The 24318-nt window shown below is 36.2% G+C and overlaps 2 protein-coding genes across 3 annotated transcripts; both read left to right on the top strand.

Annotated features, from left to right (window-relative positions):
- The first annotated feature begins 278 nt into the window (after nt 1-278).
- Nucleotides 279-4484, top strand: ddx59 (DEAD (Asp-Glu-Ala-Asp) box polypeptide 59). The gene is made up of 7 exons (XM_026236054.1): nt 279-1289; nt 2062-2244; nt 2315-2404; nt 2513-2764; nt 3711-3863; nt 3930-4058; nt 4141-4484. Exons 1-7 carry the CDS (start codon nt 456-458, stop codon nt 4402-4404), a joined length of 1905 nt encoding a protein of 634 aa, XP_026091839.1. The 5' UTR covers nt 279-455; the 3' UTR covers nt 4405-4484.
- Nucleotides 4485-5301: 817 nt separating this feature from the next.
- Nucleotides 5302-23939, top strand: kif14 (kinesin family member 14). Of its 2 annotated transcripts, none has more exons than XM_026236053.1 (29): nt 5302-6483; nt 7357-7611; nt 7781-7868; nt 7969-8067; nt 8175-8227; nt 8668-8698; nt 8790-8897; nt 9012-9128; nt 9293-9411; nt 10200-10372; nt 10554-10701; nt 12070-12133; nt 12267-12451; nt 15290-15392; nt 15485-15639; nt 15797-15944; nt 16021-16173; nt 17383-17515; nt 17612-17705; nt 18127-18268; nt 19154-19257; nt 19742-19842; nt 19990-20220; nt 20368-20555; nt 21526-21678; nt 21787-21903; nt 22059-22124; nt 22958-23096; nt 23192-23939. In XM_026236053.1, exons 1-29 carry the CDS (start codon nt 5687-5689, stop codon nt 23530-23532), a joined length of 4605 nt encoding a protein of 1534 aa, XP_026091838.1. In that variant the 5' UTR covers nt 5302-5686; the 3' UTR covers nt 23533-23939. The 2 variants fall into 2 exon arrangements, with proteins under 2 accessions (XP_026091838.1, XP_026091837.1); XM_026236052.1 differs by having other exon boundaries at nt 22955-23096.
- The last annotated feature ends 379 nt before the right edge of the window (nt 23940-24318 follow it).

The following is a 24318-nucleotide window of genomic DNA, read 5'->3' as shown; positions in this document are numbered from 1 at the left end:
GTTGTGTACGAACATCTGATCTTAAATATGTAAGCTTTACACACATTCTAAATCATAAACAAATAAAACAGACGTCTCTGTGATGTGGGCTATGCGTGCTATCAGGATAAAATATTCTTAAAATAATCATAATATTAATCGTTTTAAAAATACAATTTATGAACTGATACAATAATTATAATACGGTACAGAATCAAACAGATGAGGAAAATGCACAATATTTGGTTTCAAATAAAAAGTTAAAATCCCTAAAAACTACAACTTCCAGCTTTACTGTCGCGTTTATATGACGTCGTATTTAGGCGACCGCTTGGAAATGATTCTGCTCACAAATCCCTGGTTTATGTGGAGTATACGACTTTAATGCGTTTCCAAAAGACATATATCAAAGCGTTTTCCTTTTTTTAGTTTATTTATGTTTAGTAAATATCGTGAATGGTAAATGTGGGCAGAAAATGTTTACGCCGAGATCGCTGAAGCTCAAGAGAGCGCCAGAGTCTAATCAGCAGCAGCAGAACCCAAAGAGAAGCAAAGCTACATCCGAAGACCCTGTTTCTACAGCTACATCCGAAGACCCTGTTTCTACAGCTACATCTTCACCTGATACCTGCCCTCCTGATGAGACTGTACCTATAGAAACAGAGGAGGAACCTCATCGGATAGAGACTGAAGAAGAGGAGCAACCCCATCAGATAGAGACTGAAGAAGAGGAGGAACCACATCAGATAGAGAGCGAGGAAGAGGAGGAACCAGTGAAGTCCTTCAAGAAGAGCCAGAGATGGCCAGAGCCCGGAGAGCCCGTGTGTGTCATGTGCGGTCGATATGGAGAATACATCTGCGACAAAACAGACAACGATGTCTGCAGCCTGGAGTGTAAAGCCAGTCATCTGGCCAAAATGTGCTTGGATTTGGGAGATAAGGTGTTTTCTAGAGATCTGGAGGAGGGTTTGGAGAGCTCCAGTGCAGCAGACACTGGGCACAGTTACTCTTACAAGGAGGATGTGTTCATCTCTGAACTGACTGAGGAGCAGGTTGAGAGGGTTAAAGCCGAGCTGGCCATAGTGACCGCAGGCCGAGAGGTCTGTAGACCCATTATAGAGTTCGAACACTGTAACTTTCCCACAGCACTCAGGCTCAACCTGAAGAAAGCCGGCTATGAGGCTCCCACTCCCATCCAGATGCAGATGGTGCCTGTTGGTCTGAAGGGCAGGGATGTGATCGCCACTGCAGACACAGGCTCTGGAAAGACGGTCGCCTTCCTTCTTCCAGTGGTCATCCAGGCTCTCCAGGTGAATATTGGGTTTGTGTACTGAGTAACATACTGAATATTGTACTGGATATCTTAAGTAGTGCTACATGGCAGCCAGCAATGATGTTAAAGTTGAGAAATATATATATATAACATGTATATATATATATACATACATATATAACATATAACAGTCCATGTAGTCCCACACTCTTATAACAGTATTCAGAAGAACATGTCTATTTTTGACTGGTCTATAATTCCAGTGCACTTCCTCTGAAAAGTTCACAACCAGAAAGCTTAGTTCAGATGAGGATAGTTGTTATATAAAACTCACATTCACCTTACAGCTGAAATGTCACATTAAAGTTTCATATCAGGGTTCATTTTTAGCTACAAACCTTTGATTTAAGAGGTTTTTTTTGGTTTTATAAGTACATTTTTTACTGTTTTATAGGGAAAAAGAATATTATATATAAAAATTATATTATTTATTATAATTCTGTTAAGCATCTTCATTTTTTATACTTAAATGTATTTAAATATATATCTTTTTATTCAGTCATTTAGTACCAGATTAGTTTTTTCTTCTATATATATATATATATATACACATATATATGACTTTAGACTTTATACTTTATTTGTCCCCCATAGGGTTTTGCAGCAAGATAAACACAGAACAGTCACAGATGCACAAATACAAGACAAAAACATTGTCAAAAACATTTAAGCATTTATTTATTCCTTGTTTTACCGTGCATGATATTTGAGCTTCCCACATCGATTCGCGTGCCTTTTTGATTTTCCAGAGCCAGACTGCTTCTCCGTCTCGTCCCACGTGTCTCATCCTGACCCCGACCAGAGAGCTGGCCATCCAGATAGAGAAGCAGACGAAAGAGCTGGTGATGGGCCTGCCGAACATGAGAACTGCTCTTCTGGTGGGGGGGATGCCTTTACCCCCTCAGCTGCACCGACTCAAGCAGAACATCAAGGTACTTGTTGGTTAATAAAGAGCTTTAATCAGAAACCTTCACCTTATTTGACTGTGCTTTCTTTCTCCAGATAGCGATAGCCACTCCAGGACGCCTCCTCGAGCTCCTGAAGCAGAAGGCTGTACTGCTGGAGAACGTCAGGGCTCTTGTGGTTGATGAGGTATTTATCATGTTCATTTATAGTTCTCTGTTGTATTCATTTGTTTATTGCTTGTGTTTATTTATTCACCATTTATGCTTTAATCAGTGTTGTTATTAATCTAAAAAGGCGGATACCATGCTGAAGATGGGATTCCAGCAACAGGTTCTTGAGGTTTTGGAGACGGTCCCTGAAGAGCACCAGACGCTGTTGACGTCAGCCACCATTCCCACAGGAACTGAACAGCTAGCGGCTCGTCTCACCCGCGACCCTGTGAGCATTACCATCGGTCAGAAGAACCAGCCCTGCGCCAACGTCCGCCAGATCGTCCTCTGGGTGGAAGAGCCGTCCAAGAAAAAGAAGCTTTTTGAGATTTTAAATGTAAGTGTACAACTGTACAAACCCTGTTTACTGTCTTGTTGCACATTTTTACTGTATTTCCTGGATTGAATGCGTCTGGGGCTTCTTGACAGAAATACAGTGGAAGTCTATAGGGCACTCTTTGTCCTCCTCTCCAGAGGAAATGGGTGGCTCCTCAATTTGCTTCGCTCCTGGAAAACTAGCAACGGCTCTTACCAGAGACCGAGGGCAGGAAGTGGAGCATTTAGAGCTAAATCACAAGCTGTGGAGATCAAATATTATATAATATGTATGATTATTATATTATAATATTATATATATAATATTATTTTATAATATATAATAATACTATAATATATATTTTACATTTTAGAATAATCGTCTGTCAGAAAAACGAAATAACCAATAAATATGAATGAATAAATATGAAACAAACTGATTAAATAAACAAAAACAGTTCTTTATTAATATTATATCGAGTCATTTAGAATAATTCTTCATTAATATTTCTGTTTAATAATTTAGAACAGTTTCCCATTCATATGAAATAACATAAATATAAAAAGTCATGCATTTGAATAATAAATCATAAAATAAGGCAAAAATATTGATTTTGTTATTAAATTGTACATGAAATCGTCCATCAAAATACAATATTTACATAAATATCAATTGATAAATATTGAATAAATAATTAATATTACATTTAATATTTTAGAATAATTGTCCATCAGAAATATAAAATAATAATCAATAAATAAATTCTTTATTAATATTATAATTAACAATACAAATGATTGTCCATCAAATGGAAAATAAATAGATGAGTTTTTACATGTTTTCATTTATACTTAATTTATATTATATTTTTGGATTTGTTTTCATTATAATCTGCTCTACATTATGAATTTGTGTGGATTTGTTTTCGTTATAATATGCTCTACGTTATGAATTTGTGTGTGCTCAGGACAGGAAGCTCTACCAGCCTCCGGTAGTTGTGTTTGTGGACTGCAAACTTGGGGCTGATTTGCTGTGTGAAGCTGTGCAAAAGGTCATGGGGTTAAACACCGTCGCTATTCACTCAGACAAGATGCAGTGGGAACGCAACAAAATCGTAAAGGTAATGAACCTTTATTGGTATAAATGTATACATATTAAATAAACATAATATTGTTGGTGTTTTTAGGGTCTACTGGAGGGCCAGTTTGAAGTGGTGGTCAGCACTGGGATTCTCGGTAGAGGACTGGACCTGGTCAATGTGAAGCTTGTAGTGAACTTCGACATGCCAGCTAACATGGATGAATATGTTCATCAGGTCTGGCGTCTTTCATAAACAAAGGTACACACTGATGCGTCACGTTTCTTTAATGATGACACACTATGTCTGAACCCTTCAGATCGGTCGAGCCGGTCGACTGGGCCACAGAGGCACCGCCATCACCTTCATGAATAACAACAGCAAGCGGCTGTTTCTGGACATCGTGAACCGGGTGAAACCCACGGGCTCCATCCTGCCGCCACAGCTCCTCAACTCCCCATATCTGCACGAGCAGCAGAGGAGAGCCAGACAGAAGAGCAGCCGAGGAGAAGACCTCCTCGTGACCAAGAGCAGCCTCATCGACATCATCAGGAAGCACGACAAAAGAGCCGCCAGGAAATAACTAGCAAAGGTTTCTATTAGTAGATGTTTGGTTGGTGCCTTTGTCATTTGTATTTTCAATAAATGCTACAAGTGAAGGAAGAAAACTGGTTGTCTTCTGATTGTCTCCAGTATAATTACACACACGATAATAATAATGTCAACTCGCATAGTAGAAATGTTTTAGCCATGTTAATGGAAACGTAAATATAAATACTAGGATAAAAACTTGTTAATTGCTTACTCTACCAAATACATTGATGTTATTTTATAGGACAATACATGCACTTTTACTGTAAAGTATTGCAAAATATTTGAGATAATAAAATTTACATTTGGAGAGAAAAGGCGTGTCTGTGAATCAACTTTTTTCTATTTGTTTCATTTTTTTTTTTTTTTTTACCATAAAGATTATTTAAATAAGAATGAACAATACAGTTTTAAAAGTCAAGTCACCTTTATTTGTATAGTGCTTTATACAATACTGGTTGAGTCAAACTGGAAAATATAATAATAAAGTACAAAAAGGTTTTTAAATGAAATGATACGAGTAAAATAAAATAAAGCTGCAAGATTAGTACAATGTATATATGTTTTAAAGTTTTATACACATAGGTAGTAATACACACACATACATATATATGCATAACTTGATTATTTAAAATGTATATATAAAATATGATACAGTGTTTAAGAAATAATACATATAAATAATATATAATTTTTCATATTACACGTTTCACAAACGAAAATGTTGGTGTGAAAATGTTTTTCATTATGACTGAAATATCGCAGTGTAAAATGTTAATATAAACAGGCTTGAGATTCCTCATGTACGTAAATAGACACCGCCATCTGTTGGTAAGTGCGCGTCACTGCGTGCCTGTGCGTCAAACTGAACTGACCAATCACAGCACGCCTACTGGTTTTGAATTGAAGCGGCAGTATGGCGGACCGCGGACAGAGTTGTTGTTTTTATTGACGCTTTGAGGCGCGTCCAGTCCGATACTTTTTTTTAAATTTACTGTCGGAATGATAGTAAACCGGACGAAGAAAGGACTAAGCTTTTTTTTTATTATAAACAAAATAACTTTTAATAGTTTAAAAAACAGGATATCAACACTCGCAGGTCAGTTTTAGTTATGCGTTTACGTCAACATGTATTTTTAAACTAATTTGACAGGTAATTCACCTCGGTGTCCTCATTATTACACAACAATTAACATTAAATTTGTGGACTGAAGTACACGTGGGACAATCTGAAAACAATTCTATAGTCAAAAGTCTTGTTTTTTGAGACAATAATGGATGGATCAAAAGAAATAGAGACTACAGCATCTTTTAATAAAACCAAAGAAATAAACAGGACCTATGTGATCTCAGCACTCACAAAATGTGGAGAACACGCTTTTAAAACACCATCCTCTGGTGCCAGACTCACTCTTCAGAGAAAACCCAGCAGCAGAACCACTCCAAAACACCTTGAAGAACCCACACAGGAGAACCCAGGAGGAGAGAAACGCCTGACCCTTCAGCGCAGGACACGGACAGGCTCCTTAAACACAACCAAAGTCCTGACCGAACCCAATCCGGCAAGAGAGACCCACCAAACCATCAAAACACCTGGGAAAGCCTCCAAAACTAGTTGTGAGAAGATCAGATCCATCCATGATGAGGGCAAAACCGTTTCGACACCTACAAGAAGAACCCAGTTTGAGAAATTAAGCGTGAAGAGAGATGTCTTTGAGAGGCTGGCTGGTAATGATGCATCTAGACCCACATCCACCAAACACACAACCGCTGGAAGACAGAAGCCAATGCAGATGAGCACTGAAACTGCAAAATCAACATCTGAGAAGGTTCAGATTGGTGGTTCAGACAGGCACATGACCCCCTCTTCACATTCAGCACAGGTGAGGAGACCCACAGCCCTAATGAGCTCCTCGGCTCATGGAGGAGCAGGTGTTTGTAGAGCCGCTCCTGCTGAAGGACACGCTCCTCTCGAAGCTGTGAGCAGAGCTAGTGCTCCACAACCCCAAGAGCTGAAGATGGAGAACAGCGCGGTCACGGTCGCAGTCCGAGTAAGACCTTTCTGTACAAGGTAAGACACTTTTTGAACTTTTGTTTTGGCGGCATGCTGTTTTGAGGCAAGTTTGAGAATACAGATTTGTTCTTTTGAAAACAATCATACGGTGTTTGACTGTACTGTGTAAAACTTAATTAAAAAATTAATTCAGTTCTCCAAAAAATAGAACATGTTCATCTTATTTGAATTACCGCAAACATAATATTTATTTTATTCCCCCTTTTGTTAGAAAACATTACTAAATAAAAGGGAGACAGTTCATAAAATTGTGGCAAGCATTTGAAATAATTTTGATCAATTTTCTTATTTTTTTAATGCACATTGTAAATTTGACAGCATTCGTTAGCCTTAATTGTTGAACGATTTTATTTAATTTATTTTATTTTAAGAGGGGACAAAAAATCATTTTTTGGGAAATATTAATTTGGAAATGAATAAACTATCTCTAATTACAAACCAACAACCAATTTAACTTCTAATGAGTTATGCATTAGTCAATCAACTCCGTTACCCATTCTGATATAAAATTTAATAATTTCTATATTATATATACTATTTATTGAAAAATATTTATTTATTGTTTATTTATTTATTTTTTAGTATTTTTATTAGTTTTTAGTATTTAGTTACTGCTTGAGGTGAATGGTAATATTATGTAATATTAAATATAAAAAAATATAATAATAATAATAATAATATATATATATATATATATATATATATATATATATATATATATATATATATATATATATATATATATATATATATATATATATATTACAAAATTAGTATAGTTATGATTTAATATTATTTTGCACCGTGCCACTTGTACTAAAATGTTTTGCTTTCATGTGTGTGTGTGTGTGTGTGTGTGTGTGTTTGTAGGGAGAAGAAGGAGAAAGCCCATCAAGTCATCTTCATGAAGGACCATGAAACTGTTGTGCAGCATCCAGATAATAAACAAAGCTACACATTTACCTTTGACTTCTCTTTTTGCTCCGTCGACGAATCGGATGCAAGCTTTGCCAGTCAGCAGATGGTTTATGAAAAACTGGCTCGGCCCTTGCTTGAAAGAGCGTTTGAAGGATTTAACACGTGTCTTTTTGCATATGGCCAAACGGGTTCGGGAAAGTCCTACACGTAAGTGGTGATTCTCTTTTAATTCTTTATTTTATTTCAGGGCTGCTTTTCTCAAAAGCATCGTAAGCCTAAGTATTGCCACCAAAGATCTCTACGATCAACTTACAGTGTGTCTGAGAAGCGCATCCCTGATCAATATTTTCAAAGTGTCGTTTTGGATGTTTTCTAGTATGATGGGTTATGGTGAAGAGGCTGGCGTTATTCCCAGATTCTGCAAGGAACTTTTCTCCAGATTGTCTCGAACTGAAAACAAAGAGGTTACTGTCCCATATGATGATTGTTTATTTTCAATTTACGAATGAATTCTAAATATAGCTTGTGTAACCTTTCTAAATGCAAACTTGTTTTCTGTTAAAGATCTCCTGCCATCTGGAGATGAGCTATTTTGAGGTGTACAATGAGAAAATCCATGATTTGCTGGTGGCAAAGGACGAGCAAAACCAGAAGAAAATGCCTGTAAGTGCAATAACTCAATAAAACGCATGAAATGCTACACATTTCTTGTAGTTTTTTGATTGATCTGTTCAGTTATTGCTGTTCAGTCCTTTTCATGTCTTTCCCAGCTGCGTGTCAGAGAGCATCCTGTCTTTGGGCCTTATGTTGCAGACCTGTCCACGTAAGCAAACATTTCATTTTAAATACCAGGATTACTATGGCCATAACCTTTTTTGGTCTTGTTTTTTATTTATGTTTTATTTGGTTGTCTTGTGGTTTTGTTTAATGTTATTTTATTTTGTTAATTTAAGTTGTGTTTTTCATTGTTTTGTTTTATGTTGTTTTTATTTGGTTATGTTGTGTTTTTAATTTTTTCGTTTTTTTTTTTTTTCGGTTGTGATTTTATTTTGTTTTAGATTTTTGTTTTTGTTGTTTTGTTAGTTTTCTTTCATCTTATATATATATATATCTATATATATATATAGATATATATATATATATATAGATATATCTATATCTATATATATATATTTTTCTTCATTTTTTCCTGCGTTTTAATTATCTTATTTTGTTCTTTGTTTTGTTTTGTGCCACTGTACTAAACTCTATGCTCTCCTTCAGGAATGTTGTCACATCTTATGCCGATATTAAGGTAGTTTAAAGGATCTGTTCACTTTATACATTCATCATATATTATTTTTGTTCATACCATTAATACAGTTTTCCTTCCCCCATCTTCACAGACTTGGCTTGAACTCGGTAACAAACAGAGAGCCACGGCCGCCACCGGCATGAACGATAAAAGCTCCAGATCACACTCTGTTTTCACTCTGGTCATGATGCAAACTAAAGTAAGACCCTCAGATTTGTATTTCCAATGAAATGCTACTTTTACCTCAGCCAAGTAATGAATGATTCAATGATGTGTTTGTGTTAGTCATATGATGGTGTTTCTATGTGCGCAGACAGAGTTTGTGGAGGGAGAGGAGCACGATCACTGCATCACCAGCCGGATAAACCTGGTGGATCTGGCAGGAAGTGAGCGCTGCACTTCAGCCCAGACCAGTGGAGACCGGCTCAGGGTAATCCAGCATCCAGTAGCTCCCCACAGTGCATTCAGCTGCTTACAGTCTTGTACATTTTAAACAGGGGTTAATTGGATTACAGTACTTTACTGAATACTGTAATGCATCATGAAATCTTAAATCTGACATATTTGAAATGTGAATTAATTAACCTTTCCAAGGAGGGAGTGAGTATCAACAAGTCTCTGCTCACGCTGGGAAAGGTGATCTCGTCACTGTCAGAACAGGCTCAGACCAGAAAGAAAGTCTTCACGCCGTACAGAGAATCAGTGCTCACATGGTGAGAAGCTTTTGAATTTGTATTCATATTTTTATATTTCACTGCTGGTTTGTTATTTTGAGTTACACAAAACAAAACAGCAGTCACAGCTTCAGCAGCATAATGTATTTCCATGGCCCTGATGTCATGAAACTTCTGTGAGACTTATTGTCTTTTATTTTGTGGACCTAGAAAGGTCATAGAAAACAAAATGTTTTTTTCTTTCCTTTGTACCGTTTATTTCAACAGTTTTTTTAATATTATTATTATTATTATTATTATTTATAGTTTTCATATTAATGGTATAAATATAATAATTTAAAATGTTTTTATTTACCATTGTGATTAATTAACATTGTCATGTTTATATATTTTACATATTATTATGCATCTTATTGCACCAATGTGGCCTTTGGGTACTCGGCAAAAGTAGGAAAAATGTATAGAAGTGCAGAAAATTAACCCCCCCCCCACAAAAAAAAAAAAAAATATATAGAAATTTTATAATAATAATAGTAATCATAAGGTATTAGAATCGTATTATTTAATGTAGTTACATTATTAAATAATAATAATATTGATATCACATCAGTGTGGCTTTTGTTAACTCTGCAAAGGTGGAAAATAATTTCAGAAGTGCAGCTACATTAAATATAAGAATAAAAAAATTGTAATAAAAGATTGTGAAAATAAATGGGCAGTAATGAATTGTGAGCAATAACAGCAATTATTTGTAAAATATGTCATAACATGGCAGATTTCTTGTTGACGAAAGCAGCAGAAGTGCTTCAGCTCCCTCTTGTGTTCAGGTTACTGAAGGAAAGCCTCGGTGGAAACTCCAAGACGGCTATGATCGCCACCCTGAGTCCTGCGGCCTGTAACATGGAGGAGAGCCTGAGCACGTTACGCTACGCCCAGCAGGCCCGTATGATCATCAACATAGCCAAAGTCAACGAGGACACCAATGCCAAACTGATCCGAGGTCAGCAACTGTATTCTGACACACCTGCTCTACGGCTTCTGAAAATGTCTTTTTGTGTCTGCTAGTGGAGTTGTTTTGGGTTTTTAATAATAATGATATATTTATTATTATTTTATTCACATATATTATTTGACAGTTTTTGTATATTATTGAGAATGTGTGTGACACCACTCATTTTCAGAGCTGAAAGCAGAGGTGGAGAAGCTCCGTGCGGCTCAGATGAGCTCTCAGGGCATCGAGCCGGAGAAAATGAGACTGTTTCAGCAAGAGATCGCCTCTCTTAAGACTAAACTCTCACAACAGGAGCACGACATGGCTGAAGCGCACAGGTGTGTGGATATCAACCACAAAACTCAGGGTTATGACTCTCATTATACAGTGACAATAAAATGAAGCGCTGTGATCTTCGAAGCAAACCATATATTTAGAGAGGAATATCTAGAACGGAGAGAATTGATTATGTCTTTTGGGAATTCACAGTGATGTGGAAAGCGGGCGTTATGAGAATAAAGCAGGATATGGTTTTGTTTTTAAATGAGTAAATAGGTTCAGTTTTGATTTGACAACACATGGTCACTTAGTTATATTGTTCAGTTTATTGACTGTATAATGTATATAATCAATTTTGTGTACTTATTTTGTTATTATGTAAGGCTGAATTGCGCTATTTTTTATTATTATTAAAATTTAAATATAATAATTAAATTATATTTAAAAATAACTGTTTATATAATAATTTCATTTATATAAATTGTATAAAGAAAAAAGCAGTACACTTATTATTATACATTATACAGTTAATATAATTATATAATATATTAATATATTATGAATAATTATAATAGAATGTGAGGTTAATCTGCATAAAAAATACTTAAAATAATACTAGCAATAGTGTTTTACAATATTAGTGTTTTTACTGTATTTGTGATCAAGTAAATGCAGACATTGTGGGCATAAGAGACTTCTCCTTCTCAAAAACATTCAGAAATAATCAAAATAATCAAGCTTTTTAGATAAATCATGTTTAATTTTCTGCTGTTCACTAAGTAAGCATAAGAAAGTATACATTTTAATCCATTACCTTTACATATAACAAGTAATAAACGCCATTATTTACATAAATCATGACTAAAGTCATAGTCTTTCAGGAATAACATGCCTCAAGAGAAACTCTAACCTCTCCGATGTTTCTCATTCCTTTAAAGTGCAAAAATCCCCGGCACGTAGCCAGATTAGTTTGAGGTTAGGGAAAGTGGCTTTGGAGTAGAAAAAGGCAAAACGCAGGAGTTTTCTGTGGTCTCAGGTCGCAGCAGGCGGAATCTTCAAGGGTTAAAACATGTTTGGCTGTTTTCCCAGCCCATGACATCATACTGACATCAGTGGAAAAGTCAAGCTGTTCAAACGGAAAAGTCATTTTATTATAATTCTGATGATTTTTATATATTCTGTGATGAATACATGGAATATTTTTTCTTTTTATAAGGTTGTTGCATTCTGTAATATGTAGTATGTATTATTTAAATCTATTCTATTTAATTAAAAGATAAGATACATAAATGCATATAATAGATTAAATGCAATATCAAATGTTTTACACATAATAAAACGAACAGTCCTTTGACAAATGCTTTTAAATGGTATACGCTTACTTCATATCAAGGTTTTCCATTTTATGTGTCATTCGATATGTGCAGAACATGGAAAGAAAAGCTGGAAGAGGCAGAGAGGAGGAAACGAGAAGAAACCAAAGAGCTGCAGGTAATGATTCGCCCCCTCACTTGCAAATAACCGTCGGATGTCGGTGTCTGATGGATCGATGAGCTTTTCAGATGTGCTTCATGGCTGTTTTCTGTCTCTTTCTTTGTCTGTTTATTCACCGTGCCACGTTCAGCGCGCCGGGGTCACCTTTAAAGTGGATAATCGGCTGCCTAACCTTGTGAACCTGAATGAGGATCCGCAGCTGTCAGAGATGCTGCTGTACATGATTAAAGAGGGCGAGACCAAGGTCGGCAAGCTCAAGTCTGAGTCGGCCCACGACATCCAGCTGTCTGGAGCTCTCATCGCCGATGAGCACTGGTGAGACGGCTCACATCCACAGGATTTCACTTCATTTTTGATTTGATTTAAAGGAGGCATTTCATCTTCAAAACGCTTGGACTTGTACATTTAAAGGAACAGTTCACCTGTCATTATTTACTCACCGTCATATAGTTCCAAACCTGTATGAATTTCGTTGTACTACTGAACACAGAAGAAGATATTTTGGAGAATGTTTGTAACTAAATGGTTGACGGTGGTCATCAACTTCTGTAGTGTTTTCTTTTTTTTTTTCATACGATGGAAGTCAATGGCTGCCGTCACCTGTTTGGTTACCAACAAAATATGTTCAGTGGTACAAAGAAGTTCATACTTCAGCTAAATCTATTAAAATCATTTACAGTAATTGAAATAAAGCTATATATATATATATATATATATATATATATATATATATATATATATATATATATATACAGTATTGTTCAAAATAATAGCAGTACAATGTGACTAACCAGAATAATCAAGGTTTTTAGTATATTTTTTATTGCTACGTGGCAAACAAGTTACCAGTAGGTTCAGTAGATTGTCAGAAAACAAACAAGACCCAGCATTCATGATATGCACGCTCTTAAGGCTGTGCAATTGGGCAATTAGTTGAAAGGGGTGTGTTCAAAAAAATAGCAGTGTCTACCTTTGACTGTACAAACTCAAAACTATTTTGAACAAACATTTTTTTTTTCTGGGATTTAGCAATCCTGTGAATCACTAAACTAATATTTAGTTGTATGACCACAGTTTTTTAAAACTGCTTGACATCTGTGTGGCATGGAGTCAACCAACTTGTGGCACCTCTCAGCTGTTATTCCACTCCATGATTCTTTAACAACATTCCACAATTCATTCACATTTCTTGGTTTTGCTTCAGAAACAGCATTTTTGATATCACCCCACAAGTTCTCAATTGGATTAAGGTCTGGAGATTGGGCTGGCCACTCCATAACATTAATTTTGTTGGTTTGGAACCAAGACTTTGCCCGTTTACTAGTGTGTTTTGGGTCATTGTCTTGTTGAAACAACCATTTCAAGGGCATGTCCTCTTCAGCATAGGGCAACATGACCTCTTCAAGTATTTTAACATATGCAAACTGATCCATGATCCCTGGTATGCGATAAATAGGCCCAACACCATAGTAGGAGAAACATGCCCATATCATGATGCTTGCACCTCCATGCTTCACTGTCTTCACTGTGTACTGGGGCTTGAATTCAGAGTTTGGGGGTCGTCTCACAAACTGCCTGTGGCCCTTGGACCCAAAAAGAACAATTTTACTCTCATCAGTCCACAAAATGTTCCTCCATTTCTCTTTAGGCCAGTTGATGTGTTCTTTGGCAAATTGTAACCTCTTCTGCACATGCCTTTTTTTTAACAGAGGGACTTTGCGGGGGATTCTTGAAAATAGATTAGCTTCACACAGACGTCTTCTAACTGTCACAGTACTTACAGGTAACTCCAGACTGTCTTTGATCATCCTGGAGGTGATCATTGGCTGAGCCTTTGCCATTCTGGTTATTCTTCTATCCATTTTGATGGTTGTCTTCCGTTTTCTTCCACGTCTCTCTGGTTTTGCTCTCCATTTTAAGGCATTGGAGATCATTTTAGCTGAACAGCCTATCATTTTTTGCACCTCTTTATAGGTTTTCCCCTCTCTAATCAACTTTTTAATCAAAGTACGCTGTTCTTCTGAACAATGTCTTGAACGACCCATTTTCCTCAGCTTTCAAATGCATGTTCAACAAGTGTTGGCTTCATCCTTAAATAGGGGCCACCTGATTCACACCTGTTTCTTCACAAAATTGATGACCTCAGTGATTGAATGCCACACTGCTATTTTTTTGAACACACACCTTTCAACTAATTCAACTAATTGCCCAATTGCACAGCCTTAAGAGCGTGCATATCATGAATGCTGGGTCTTGTTTGTTTTCTGACAATCTACTGAACCTACTGGTAACTTGTTTGCCACGTAGCAATAAAAAATATACTAAAAACCTTGATTATTCTGGTTAGTCACATTGTACTGCTATTATTTTGAACAAGACTGTATATATATATATATATTTAGACACACACACAAACACACAATTATTTATATATATATATATATATATATATATATATATATATATATATATATATATATATATATATATATATATATATATATATATACAGTACCAATACCTAAACTTAAAAAATGAAAATAACACTGTGTAAAATTACTTACACTAACATAAAGAAAAACGTTAAATATCAAACGAGTTAATATAAACCTAATTTAAAATATAATAGTATATAGATAATGCTGTTCAGAGGAAGACAAAAGAAGATATTTTGAATAATATGCTGGTCGCTTTTTTCCATACTGTTATAATTAATGATAAACGAGTCTTTTAAGCTTCAAAAATTATGTAAAATCACCCTAAAAATGCTTATATATTCGCTGACATGCATCATGTATGTGTTTTTATGTTATAACCGATAACCGATAATCGGCTGATGTAAAAAAAAAAAAAACTAAACTAAACTATTTTGTGCAAGTAAATTAAGAATAAAACACTTAAACTAAAATGTTTTAAATGCTAGTTGATTTGGGCATCACAACAACAGAATGTACAGTATGAAAAACAGATGTTCATTTTGAGATTTCTGATCATGATTACATTTTTACAGTAAATTGTTAGTGCTTAAAATATTAACTCAAGATTTAGATAACGATGAAAGTAATCTAAAGGTTATTTAGTAGATGTGCACAAACAGTTAAACATGAAAAATGTATTTCCAATATGTCATATTGTTTTTCCTTGCCTTTTCAGTGTCATCTCTAGTGTGAAAGGTACCGTCAGTATTAAACCGATGGCAAATGCCAAGACCTTCGTGAATGGACATCTTGTGTCTGAGTGCACCGTCCTCCACCACGTGAGTTCCTGAAGTGCCCTCTGTTCTGAGAACCGCCACATAAATCCTCAAATTGTTTATTTGTTCATTCAATTTCCACCTCTTGGTTTCAGGGAGACCGTGTGATTCTTGGAGGAGATCACTATTTTCGGTTCAACCACCCCGCTGAGGTTCAGAGCGGGAAGCGCGCGTCCTGTTGGAACAGTGGAGATGGTCAAAAGGACTTTGAGTTTGCCAAAAACGAGCTGCTGTTGGCCCAGAGAGCTCAGTGAGTTCAAGCCCAATATTCACTAGTTTATTTACAGGAACTCATTTGACTTGGTTTAATGGGAAAAAATGCTGGATAATTGTAAACTCTAATAAAGAAGGCCAAAACATACGAGGAGATGTCCGTTTTTGATTTTGATTTGCATTATTCTCTATAGACTTGAAGCAGAGATTGAGGCAGCTCGGTTGAAGGCCAAAGAGGAGATGATGCAGGGCATTCAGGTGGCAAAAGAGATGGCACAGAAAGAGCTGAGCGAGCTGAAGAGTCAGTACGAGAAGAGGATCAAAGCTCTGGAGCGAGAGCTGGTAAGAAGTTCACATACGTGTCGGTGTGTAGCATGTGTGACTCCTGTGTACTCCAGCTAACCAAACGCTTCGTCAGGAGGAGGAGAGTGAACGGAAGAGAGTTCAGGAGCTGGATAAAAAGAGGGTGGTCTGTCAGATAGAGCAACTGCAGACAGCAAAGTCTCTGCTGGAGCAGGAAGTCAACACCCATAATAGACGTCTGCAGATGGAGGCCCAAGCTACAAGACAGGTACCAAAAGACCAGCTCAAGTCAAAACTGATGCTCTTTCTTTCATAGTTTCTTTCACAGGCATAGTTCACCCGCAAATGGAAATTTGCTGTTAAAGGTACAATTTGTAAGATATTTGCAGTAAAATATCCAAAAACCAATAAGCTAGTGTTATATATTTTTTCCAGCTGATCACTAACAATATGTTTTCAACTACTTGTAAATCATGAGAAAATTCCCCATTCTAAACAGTGACACGGGGCAGTGCAGTCGCCTGTCAATGACGTTAGTTACCCTTTGTTACCGCCTTTACAGACGTAGAAACCACATGACAACAATGTCGTGGACAAATGCGGAAGTAGCTTCACGTCAAACTTCAACTAGAAAGAGATGCCGATCTCGCTTGTGTTTTTCTCGACACCTGAGTTCTTGACAGAAAACGTATGCTATTATAACGATCAACAAGATTAGTATTATAGGGCATACACGGCAAACGCGAGGACGCGTCTGATCCATAGTCTGATCGCGTCTTTGCATTGAATTTGTATGTAATCTACTCGCGCAAATCGTTGAACTCGCGTTAAATCCATGATTTATCTTTCCGTCTGATTGATGGCTGTCAGCGGTTGGGTAGAAGACGACAAATCACATCATTCCACGCTCCTTCGTAGCGTCATCAAACCACGCGATTGTTATTGTTTTGGTAGTGCGCCCTCTAGTGGCAGGTCCTACAACCTGTACCTTTAATTTACTCCCAGTAGAACAGTAAAACTGAAACCTTGGTCCTTGGTGATTTCATAAAATGTCACTAATTTAAAAAACATTTGTACCAATACCATTTATTCCGTTTAAGTTATTTATTTAGGTTTATGTATAATATTTATTTAGTCCATTATAGTTATCCATTTTGTTTAGTTATATATTTAGATAATTCAGCCTGTTATATTTGTAATATTTAATTTAGTTATTAGTTAGTTAACATATGTGTTAGTTTTAGTTATAATATTTATTCAGTTATTTTTTTATCCATTTATATAATTTTTTGTAGTTAATTTAGTAAGCTTTATATTTATTTTAATTATTCAGTTAAGTATTTTACATTTTTTTTTTTTTAGATTAGCTAGTTTAGTTATAACTATTACTAAAGTACATAAATAATATATTATTTAGTTAGTTTTACTTGTATTATTTAGCAACGTTTATACAAAATCTTTTAATTTTCTTCCATAGGCGATGGCCGATCATGATATCCGGCATGCTAAAATTGTAGAGGCGCTTGAAGCAGAGAAGAGGAAGATTGCAGAAGATCTTGCTCAGATTGAGAGAAAGCGTGCTCAAAAAATGCTCCACGCCACTAAAACAGGTACATGCAGACTTTAAATATAAAAGACATGGGGTTTTCCATCAGTAATGTTCTCAACGGTGTGTTATTCATCATATCTTTGTCCAATGTTTGCAGCCCACCCACAGTGGGATTCCTTGAAGCTGTCTTTGATGATTGAAGAAGCTAACAAAATCAGTGCCAATCTCAGGAAACACACAGTCTTCAGCAGGTACAGTTATTTAGGAGGTGTAACTCATTTAATGTTCCTGGATCTATGTCTTTGTTAAAGCATTAACCAATCGGAATTCATGCAAATTTAGAAACAAGTTTAGAAAATTTAATTCAAATTTAATATTAAGTACATTTAATTTAAATAAATTATTAAATTAATTAACAATAAAGTAATATACATTTCTATAGCGAATTAAATTCCTCCATTATTATGGAAAAGAAATTCCAGTTGGCTACAAATTGCTCTTTCTGAATACAGCATTTATAAATAAATTTGAAATCCCTGTCCATCAATCACTAATGACTGGAAAAGTGTGGTTAGTCAATTTGTGTATGAGCGAGTAGTTTGTAAATTCCTCCTTTACTAAACGTGAAAGTTTCTGGAGGGAATCAGATGTGGAATTATGTTTTCATAACAGACATGAGGCGACCGATAAAGTGGGCGAGGGTGGAGACGCCCAACTGCAGGTCCAAGTTCAGAACACCAAACTGGGAATTTCCACCTTCTGGAGTCTGGAGAAGTTCCAGAGCAACTTGGCTGCCATGAGAGAGCTTGAGCAGGTGGCTTAAATAAAAGATATTCACCTAATGAATAGCTGTAAACCTGCTGCTTAAACTGCATTGTGGCCTTTTGTAGCAAAGTACATACCGTTACACTGTGTCCTAATATTTTGAAATCATATATTAGTGATAAATGATATCCTCTTTGGTGTTAATCCAGGTTTTGTCTCTAACTTCATGCAACCATTTGCTGATTTGGTTTCTGTTTCTGTAGCTTTTAAAGTTTTTTGTTGGTTGTTGTTTTATTTATTGAGTTTTTTATCTATTTTTTGTTTTGGGTTGTTTTTTTTTTGTTTGTTTTTGGTGGGGTTTTATTTTGTGTTGTAGGATCTCTTTTATCGTTTTGTTAAATTTCATTTAGTGTTTAGTTTTGATTCATTTAGTTTTTTTTTATTGTTTAGTGTTTGTTTTTTTTCTTTGACATTGGAAAGTTTTGATCTTGGTTTTGTTCAATGCTTAGCCATTTTATTTATTTTAATATTTTTATTTGTGCAGCATGTCACTTGACATTGTTTTATTTTGTTTTTCATTTTATTTAGTTTTAAATGTGCGTATGTGTGTGCGTCTGTGATGTTTAGTGTTTTTGTTTTGTGTAGCAAATCAGTTGACATTGGAAAGTTTTGGTTGTTTTTATTTCATGTTATGTAGCGTTTAGCTTTTACTTGAAATTGAAAATTTGCGCCACACTTGTTTTGAACAAAGTGCTGAGTATTTATCGCAGCGCTTAGATGTTCGAACACACTATTATATGAGGCAATTTGAAGTCATTTATTTCCTTGTAATTACCCAGTAAAAGCAGGAAGCGTCCAGTGTGGGCACTTGCTCTTATTATTATTATCAACAAGAACCGGTGGGTAAATCAAGTCTGATGTTTATTGGCTGTAGGGGGAGAGCGCCTCTAAAGATGAAGACGTGTTTTACAACCCTAATGATGAGTGGGAACCAGACCTATCTGCCTCTTCCTCAACCTCATCTTTCTCTCGCAGAAGGTATTTGGGTTTATTAGTCTTCTCGTTGAGTCCATGATGCTGTTCTTCGGCTCTCTGTACTTCTGTGTTGAGGAACGAAAGAACAGAAGCATACTTTGTGCCTAACACTGGTTCTTGTTTTACACCATGATGATATTTTTCCCCTTATAAACCAAGCCTTATGGAAACGCACATTCCTGCAGCATTTTTTAACTCATTTCCATTGGCTACTTGACCATGTGACTACGGCCTAATTCAGGATTGGTAAATCAAAACCCCTTCTACAAGTCTTAAGTCAGCTCATAGATATTGCTTTACTTTTCACGTCTTGACTTCCTCTCATGTCTTTCAGTCCTCGGAATGAACAGTAAATAATATTCAACTCAAATTGTACACCATGATGTAACCGGCTCTTAAAGAAGCATCTGAATGATAATGATGGTTCACGTCAAGCTATAAGTTCAAATGTATCTAGATTTCTTTTTTTCTGTTTCTTGTGGCTCAGGAGTAGAAGTTTGCTAAAGAGCAGGAGGATTTCTGGCCGTCTCTATGAGATCCGAGTGCACCCTATTCAAAGCCTACATTGTGCTCCCTCACGGTCCACTGGTAAAGTACTTAATATTGTATCTGGCTCTTCGGCTCTTTGAATGAGTTTAGCATCTTTCAGATTAGTACTTTTGAAGAGATTATTCACTCAAAAGTTAGTTTTTTTTAAAATAACTTTTAATTAAATAATATTCTGTGTCTTTTTAGGGCTGATGAACAAGCCCCCCTCTCTGCACCCCAGCACCTCTGACTCCGCCCTCCCAGCCATCTGCAAAGATCTGATTGGCTCCGCCGTTGCTCGTCTGCGCTCCTGCCAGTCAGCTGAGGAAAGCGAAAGCTTGGCCGACAAACTGACCCTGGATCTGCTGGCGGTTCACCGTGCCGTGAGGTCCATCGCAGACCTCTACGAGCACCTTGACGACGACAGTCAGGAGAACTGTAAGCATCAGAGCGTCTTTAACAAACCTAAATCAACAGAGCCATTCATCAGTGTCAATATTCAGCTCGATATGAATGCACAAGACCAATGTCATCACAGCCTTCACAAAGAGCCTCATTTGGTTCTGTTTGTGTGTTTGTGAACAGTGTTTGCCTGCAGTACCGAAGCCCAGACTCATCTAGTGAAGGCCACGTCTGCTGTTGAAAGGGCTGTGTTCATAACCATGCATTGGGTCTCCAGCATTAAGCCCAGCTCTGATTCAGTGTCTCCGAGAGCTGAGGAGCTCAAGACTGAGGTCAAGAAAATTGGAGGCTACCTTCAGTTACTCATTCAGGTGCTCATTACAGTTCATAGTCAGTTAATGGCAGGTGCATTTATGTGATGCTTTTAGCTCTATAGGGGGACCATAGAAAAAAATTCAAATGCAACAATCTCATCAAAAATAATGTCTTAAATGTATATAATGTCTTAAAATAATGCATCAGTGTTTTGTCCCTTTATTAGATTTGCACAAAAATATAAAAATATTACTAATACAATAGTAATAATATATATTTGTCTGTTTAGACTTTTAATAAATGTTAATTTAGATTAATTAAATATTAAATGTATTATTATTATTATTATTAATATTGAGTGCATTTACCAACATTTTGACTTTGAATTATTATTATTATTATTATTATTATTTAACTGATTAAGTGTTTTAAATTTGCCTGTATACCTTAATATTTCTCTAAATGAAACAAAATATTATGATATACAAGTCAAATTTAAACCACTTAATCAGTTCCAATCAAATAAAAAAAAATATAATGAAATGTCAAAATGTTGATAAATACACTCAACAATAATAATTATTATTAATAACAACAATACATTGTTTAAATATAAATCATAAATAATCTGACAATAATAATAAATTCTAGAATTGTATAATTATTATTCTTATTATTGGTTGTATTTACAAAGATGTTTTATTTGTTTAACTGGCTTACCTTTAAACTGATTATTGTGTGTATATCTAGCAGTAAAATTTATTAAATCCGCTGTATATCTTAATATTTATTTAATTTAGTCTAATTTATTTAGAGACATTGGTACTATTGTTGTTGTTGTGCATGTTTAAGTATTTAATAATCAATTTATTTGATTTCTCACCTGATTTATATATTGGTTTAAATTGCCCCAACACAAGTATCTCGTAGTCAGATTATGTAATACATTTGTGCTAAGTACCAACATTGGAATGTTCAGTAAAATCTTTCTAAGAGTGTCATTCTTTCTGTGTGTTGCTCTTTCAGGGCTGTGACTCTGAGATCTCCTCCATGGTAACAGAGGCCCAGAGGAAGGTTGCCAAGTGTATGAAAGTGGCTCTCAAAACCATCGGTTTGCTGGCGGCAGTGAATGGGATGGATCTTCGTTTGATTGAACAGGGTTCAGAAATCATAGACAACGTGGGCATATTTCTTTTGCAAGCTGACGTTTACAGCCCTATAGTAGGTTTGACATTAAAAAGATAAACATCAGAATGTAAAATTCACCACCGTTGTGTTTCTCTTTAGAGGTCAGTTGTGGATTCTTTGCGGGATGGGATGCGTCAGAGTGTGACTGATCTTCTCCTCATAGGTCAGAGGATCGCTACTGAGATGCAGAGAGATCTTTCATCTGCTCATATACCGGTAGGTTCTCCTAATAAGTATCATGGAATATTATCACAAAAAATTACCTTAAAATTGAATCTTTATTTATCCAGTGAATGTTGTAAATGCATTTCATATTAACTGATAAAAATGTATACTTCATTTCATAATATAAATTCTAATATATTTCACAGAGTCAGAAATCCAATGCAATGGATGTCGCCAGCAGTCTGCAGAGCTACTTCCGCTGCTGTTTGTCGGTACGCCTTACAAACGGCTGCTATTTGTCATTGAGTTAAAATGTTTTGGATTGATGACCAGCCCAACAATGACTGAGGGGGACAGCGCTTGTAAAACGCTGAACCTGAGCGCTCTTATCGCACATCTTGGGTCGTTTTGCTGTTTACAAAATAAATGGTTTGAGTGGAGTGTCATCTGTCACCTTAATGTGGCTGTGACTGTTATCTGCAATACACAAACTACAGGCTCGTTGTTATTGTTCAGCAAGAGAATGGGATGCTGGGATAAGGAAAAATGGATGCATCCCACCTGCTCACCCATTCCTCAATCCCACCCACCGTACCTGAACCCCGTGGTCTTAAACAAACGAGATAGATACAATAAATGTGTGCATATTTTATTTAAACATTTTTTATTTATATTAAATTTAGTATTTATTTAATTGTTGTTTTTGTTTGGTTTTTATTTCCATTTTCTTTTTGTTGTTTTTATGTGGGAGGTTGTTTGACTTTGTTTTGTTTGGTCTGGCTTTGGTTTGCTTTGTTTAATTTTTGTTTTGTTCATATTATTTTTGTAGGGGCAGGAATTGGTGTGGTTTTGGTTTCGTTTCATTTTTATTTATTTTATGTTTTTTGGGGGGTTTGTTTGGTTTCGTTTGATGTGGCTTTGGTCTGGTTTGGTTGTTTTATTTATTTTCTATTTAGCTTTTATGGTTTGTTTTTGTTTTATTTCATTTTTGAGTTTTGTTTTGTGGATTTGTTTGGTTTTTCTTTGGGCTTTATTTAGTTTTTATTTATTTTATTGGTAAACTTTCCCTTCAAGAGATGTTTGTACATCTGCTTTTTCACAGCAGAGGTCAGAAACGTTTGAGGATCGTTCGGAGGATGATGAAGGCTCAGACTTGTGTGCCATTAAGAACACCACCGCTAAACTCCTCAAGCTGAACCAAGCGATCAAAGATCTCCACTCATCTTTATTGCATTCTCTGAAGGGTACAGCATTCTTTCCACAATAGCATTCATATAAAACACACTTCTCAACTATGACAAATATGTGACATGACTTCATTTTTTTTAATGTAACACAGGGAGGGGCAGTGACGCTGGCCTTAGTCAGACGATACAGTCTGTATCCAGGACAATAGATGACGTCATCAACGGCCTTTCATACGAAACAGCTGGGAGACGTTCCGACAGTCTCAAGCTTCCGTGTGAGAAGAACATCATGGCCTCCCGTGATCAAGTGCACTCGGCGCTGAAGGCTTTGACAGCAGCGTTCAATAAAAGCACAGACGGAATAGAGACGCTGGACACAGACAGACAGTTCATTCAGTCGGGTTATGGCAGCAGAAATCGAACCGTTCCTAAAGTGGTGTATTCTCTTTCCTCCGGCATTAGCGAGAGTTCCAGAGATGTCCGCTGGGTGTGATTGGGATAGCCACAGATTGAAGTCATGTACTAGTACTAGTCTACTATATTGGGTATAATGGTTAATGCTAAGGTTGGCTCACTTTTCATTTTGATGTATATACAGTATGCACTCATTCAGGCCTACAATAGTTTGTTTGCTAATTTAACTGTATGATTTTAAAGAAGAACTTAATTGTATAACTTCCGAAGATGGGTTTCTGTGTATTTTGCAAGCACCTAGGTCTTTTCTAACTCATGCGGAAAAGTACTTCTGGATATATATTTGCACTTGAAACCTTTGCACAGGCTTGGGCGCACTGGTATGGAGACTTGATTTTTATCATTTGCAGTACCGTTTACTCTGGATCATGTAATTGTTCCACACTAATTTATACTTTCAGTAATAAACACTCACTGGGACAAGAAGTCTGGTGTTCTTTTTAAACATACTGCACATTGCCTGCCTTTTTTTGTATTTCTTTTTTTGTATTTCTGTTTTTTGTATGTCTTCGGGGACGTACTGTCAACAATCACCGTGCTGATGGGATGAGAGGTCCTGTCTCTATGGACCTAAAAAATCCCACAATGTCTTGCGAAAAGAGTACAGGTGTGACACCCCCCCCCCCACCACCACCACCACACACATACTGTAAAGCGCTATATAAATGTAACTTATTATTATTATAAAAGTGGCTGGGGGCACTAAAATAATTGTAATAATGTCAGTAAGACATCAGTAATACTTTACATCAGTAATACTAAGTCGGTTATGCTCATTAAGGCTGAATTTACAATATGTTTTTAC

Source organism: Carassius auratus, chromosome 47 (genome assembly GCF_003368295.1).
Source record: "Carassius auratus strain Wakin chromosome 47, ASM336829v1, whole genome shotgun sequence".
NCBI lineage: Eukaryota > Metazoa > Chordata > Actinopteri > Cypriniformes > Cyprinidae > Carassius > Carassius auratus.
Note: the sequence above shows the minus strand (reverse complement) of the source record. Positions and strands in the feature narration are given on the sequence as shown.